Source organism: Penaeus japonicus, unplaced genomic scaffold (assembly GCF_977035675.1).
Source record: "Penaeus japonicus unplaced genomic scaffold, GWHDUDI00000001_assembly GWHDUDI00000006, whole genome shotgun sequence".
Lineage (NCBI taxonomy): Eukaryota > Metazoa > Arthropoda > Malacostraca > Decapoda > Penaeidae > Penaeus > Penaeus japonicus.
In genome coordinates, this window is record NW_028234408.1 from 42,371,086 (window position 1) to 42,376,085 (window position 5,000).

At 52.8% G+C, this 5,000-nt stretch overlaps 1 protein-coding gene across 1 annotated transcript in view; it reads right to left on the reverse strand.

Annotated features, from left to right (window-relative positions):
* The window catches only part of LOC147471732 (pleckstrin homology domain-containing family A member 7-like), a 33,502-nt gene that overhangs the window by 6,951 nt on the left and 21,551 nt on the right, over positions 1-5,000 (reverse strand). Inside the window, exon 4 of the mRNA XM_086537514.1 lies at positions 2,973-3,144. Within this exon, the coding sequence (XP_086393640.1) occupies positions 2,973-3,144 (172 nt within the window). The remainder of the gene's footprint in view (positions 1-2,972; positions 3,145-5,000) is intronic.

The following is a 5,000-nucleotide window of genomic DNA, read 5'->3' on the forward strand; positions in this document are numbered from 1 at the left end:
GCAATCCTCTGGCTGCCGATATTTCGCAGGTTGCAGAATGGTGGATAAAGCGTCCGGTGCGTGGGCCAGGCGAGGGGTGTGCCTGCGGGCGGGAGGTGGCAACACTGGGTCTGGGGTCGGCCAGAGTAACAACATTCCGAGCAATCTTGCAAGACCTCACTCACACCAACCCGTGGCTCATCATTCGATCTTCCAATCTTGCAGCAAAGGGTGGCCAGTGGCTCTTTTACTTCACCGAGCTTCTATTCCGGGAAAGCATCTCCGTCTACCTCGAAGTCTTAGGCCGAACGACCGAACGGAGCCCGCTTAACGACGCTCCGTTTGGCCCGGGGTGGTCGTGGGATAATAGCAGGTACATGCACACACGGGTATGGCAACAGTGCACCCATAACACACTGCTGCCCTCTTCCCTCCCGCCATCCTTACACCAAAGAGGGAGCGGAATAAGAAACTATTGAGGTTTAGGATTGCTGCGAACCAACTCGCCAGTTATTTGAGGTTAATCAAGAAGAGGTGTACCAGTCTCATGTTTCAAAATAAATGATACTTGTGTCGCTTGTACCAAGACCACGAGAAGAACCATTACAACTTCTCCGGCATGGGAAGGGCTTGTCTCAACATACAGGTGCGCTAAGGAGAGGGGCAGTTGACAGGTGCAACGGACAGGGCGGGTGCGAAGGTAAGGGAAGTGGGAGGGCAATGCAGAGACCTCCTGAGAGGGAGAGGGAGAGGGAGAGGGAGAGGGGGAAGGAGAGGGAGAGGGAGAGGGAGAGGGAGAGGGAGAGGGAGAGAGGGAGAGGGAGAGGGAGAGGGAGAGGGGGGGGGGGTGGAGAGGAGGAATAACACTAGGGAGAGAGAGAGGAGGAGGGAAAGGGAGGGTGGGAGAAGGATAACATAGAAGAGAGAGAAAAAAAAACAGAGAGAGAGACACACACACGGTGAGAGAGAATGACACAGAGACAGACAGTGACAAGGACAAAGAGAGACGAAATCGAGAGAGAGAATGAAAAAGACCGAGAGGAGAGGGTGGGCGAAGCAAAGCCCGCCCGTGAGAAAGGGGGTTGCAAGGAACACCATGGCACGTTGCTCAGGACGGGCGGACGGGCGGACAGCCACACCCGCGCAGGGGATCGCATTACATCAGGTGACACATCAGCAGGTGATCCATACCGGACTCCTTGCCTTGTAGGGAATATGCTGAGGAGGGGGACGGGTAGACAGGGGGGTGGGGAGGGATAGAGAGGGGAAGGGGAGGGGTAGAGAGAGGGGAGGAGGGGTAGAGAGAGGGGAGGGATAGAGACGGGGAGGGGTAGAGAGGGGGGACGGTTAGAGACGGAGAGGGGTAGAGAGGGGGGAGGGATAGAGAGGGGAGGAGGGGGAGCGGTAGAGGTAGGTAGAGGGGAAGGTAGATGAAAAGGAAGGGATGAGAGGGAAGTCAGAGAGGGAGGGAGGAGAGGGATGAAAGGGATAGACAAACAGGAAGAGACAGAGAAATTGGAGAAGGGACAGGAACAGAACTTTTAAAAAATGGGACAACATGAATAAAAGTGAGCGAGAGATAAAACAAAGAGAGAATGGTTGCGAGAGACATACAAACATGGAAACAACCAAAGTATGCGAGTACATGCGCGCAAATGTAAACAATCCACACACATTCAAATGCATACGTGCCCATGTACACGCCTTTCCGTGCAACATTCCTGCAGAACTTGAGGCCACCGTAACCAAATATTTAAGCCGAAGTCGAAGTCGTTTCCAAGACAACGGACGAGTCGCCACAACAAAGATGGGCGGAGCGATTCCAGTCCGCCTTTGTGGAAATATTTGCGTTTTTTTGTACCTCCGTCACCGAGTAATTATGGCGACCATGCGACGATTACTAGATTCAAAAGTAATTGCTGACTTTTACCCTAATTAGCCGTCATCAACGGGTCGTTTAAGTTAGGCGTGTATGATCTGGGGCATTTGGAAGGAAAACGACCGTAATTTGGAATAATCGTCGCATATTTCTCGTGGAAATGCACGTAATAATACGCCAAATGCCCTGCGATAGAATTTCGATTTCTATGGTCCCTCTGGCAGATGGCTTTGATTCGAAGACCCACTTTAGCCCCGCCTAAACTGGTCCGAAACTGTCCTGGGTGGCTTCGATACATCCATGAACTCTCCTTGTACGATACTGAATATTTGCAAAAAGTCTTTTCATCATCATTTGTCACAAAACTACATACCGGAATGTCTATTGATCGCCAGACCTCTCCCATTTCATTCCTCAAAAAAACACATGGCTGGTCTCAAAACGTTTCGGACACAACCCAGCATTACACACTACCGCGCGCAGACTGTGTCGCTGACGTACACACGCAGACACATCCATCATTTATTCCCGACAGATGAAGTATGAAGAGCGCACACAACCGCATAATAATGATGCCATCTCCCTCCCATGACTTCCTTCCGGTGTGAGAGGACAGCAGGAACCCGGCATAAAAGGACAGAGATTGGTGCGGAGTGGGTCGCCAGCCCCCATCGGAGATCGTCTTACATAATGACTTAACAATGGGATGCTTCCTCAGCCCCCATTCCGGTCGCATCTGGTGACGAAAACTTTTTTTCACCTCAACCTCTAACCTTACTCCTAGCAAAGAGATAAAAATATCTCAGCCTCTAACCTTTAACCTTACTCCTAACAAAGAGATACGACTACCTCAGCTTCTAAGTTCCAACCTTACTCACGACAAAGAGATAAAAACAAATACCTCATCCTCCAACCTCACCCACGACAAACAAATAAGACAACCTCATCCTCCAACCTCACCCACAACAAACAAATAAGACAAACCTCATCCTCCAACCTCACCCACGACAAAGAAATAAGACAACCTCATCCTCGAACCTCACCCACGACAAACAAATAAGACAACCTCATCCTCCACCCAAGAAGCACCCCAACAGAGAGCCAAAACACTCACCCTTGTAATAGTAGAGGCAGTACTCCGAGAGGACGAACCACCTCTTCTTCCAGAGGTGCAGGCCGTCGGCGCCCTGCTTGTAGAGCCATCCCTGCAGCGTCACCTGGGATACCTCGGGGCGCCTCACCCCGGGGCTCTTCACCCACGAGCCTCCTGAACGGCGTCCTCCACCCTGTAAGGCACCGATAAAGGGATTAGTCAACATCCTTCTGCGATTCGAACGGGGGGAGGGGGGAGGGCAGGAGGAAAGGGGGGGGGGGAGGATATGCAGCGAAGGGGATGCGAAAGAGAAAGGCTTTGGAGGGGAGAGAGGAGGGGAGGAGGGGGGGGGGGTAAGTCCAAAAACTGATAGCGCGCGGAAAGATTTTTATTTTTATCTGCTTCTAATACTACTACTACTACTACTAAATAAGCACGCGGCATTGGGACGCATCGCTGGCTTGAAGTGCTGGATCGGGGCAAGACAAAGCCACACGAGAAGGCTACCTACAAATCCCCCCATTTCATCTGGGAGTTGTGCTCGCTCTCCCGCCCGCAGATGCCCACCGCCTGAACTGAGACGCCCCGTGACTGGGGTTGCTATCTCGGGTCCTGATCCCTCTCACCTGCGACCCACTCAAGCCCTTTGCGCAGTGCAGTCGTGACTTACATGGTTGTGTGGGAAGGGGAGAGGAGGGAGGGAGGGGAGAGAGGGGAGGAGGGGAGGGAGGGAGGGGAGAGGAGGGAGGGGAGAGGAGGGAAGGAGGGAGGGAGGGAGGGAGGGAGGGGAGAGGAAGGGGAGGGGACGGGAGGGGAAGGGCAAGCCAATTAGCAACATACGCACATGTCGGTAAAGAGAAGCTTGGGAAGAAATGTTGGCATTAAAAATTGCATAGAGGTTTAACATCTGGCTTTATAATTTGGGATATTCGTCATCGAAGTACCATTTTAGGATAAATATGGTCTTAAATATATATACATACAAAGATACACACACGCCACACACACACACACACACACACACACACACACACACACAGAGAGAGAGAGAGAGAGAGAGAGAGAGAGAGAGAGAGAGAGAGAGAGAGAGAGAGAGAGAGAGAGAGAGAGAGAGAGAGAGAGAGAGAGAGAGAGAGAGAGATGCGGGGTCCAGATTTTCCTTTTGTAGAGGAATCTGAGAAGAGGCAGAGAGGGAGGAAGGTGAGAGAAGAGAGGAGGGAGAGAGGGGGGTAAGGAGGTAGGAAGGAAGAAGGAGAATGGAGGGAGGAGGGAGGAAGGGAGAGAGGGAAGGAAGAGGAAGAAGGAGAGAGGAAAGAGGAGGGAAGAGAGAAGAGGAGGGGGAGAGGAGGGAGGTAGGAGAGAGGAAGGAGGAGGGAGAAAAGGAAGTAGGAGAGAAAAGAGTAGGGAGAGAGGAGGGAGGAAGGAGAGGAGGGAGAGAGGGAGGTAGGGGACAGGAGAGAGGAGAGAGGAGGGAGAGAGGGAGGTAGGGGACAGGAGAGAGGGAGGTAGGGGACAGGAGAGAGGAGGGAAGAGGGAGAGAGGGAGGTATTGGAGAGGAGGGAAGAGAGAAGACGAGGGAGAGAGGAGAGAGAAGGGAAGAGAGCGAAGAGGAGGGAGGGAGATCCAACCTCGTAGATGAATGGTAAGCAAGAGGAAAAGTCACCATCAGTCCTTTTCCTTTCCGACTGACCTGCCGGTGGGGGGAGAGTGGGGGGTGGGGGGAGAGTGGGGGGTGCAGGCTGGTTCTTGACTTCTGGGGAAAGCACGGAGGGGGACGAGGAATGGGAGTGCATTTAGAAGGGGGGGGGGAGGGGGATTGGAGAAATATGGATAGAGAATGAAGTAGATGAAAAAGGGAAAAGGGAAAAGGGAAAAGAGAAAAGGGAAAGGGGAGAGTGGAGAGGTGGGAAGGGGGAGGGGGGACGTAGAGAGATAGGGAGAGACAAGGACAGGAGTGGAGTGGGGTGGAGTGGGGGGAGGAGGAGGAGGGGGAGGGAGTCAATAGAGGGAGGTGTAGTTATGGGACAAGGTTTACATCTACCCCCTCCC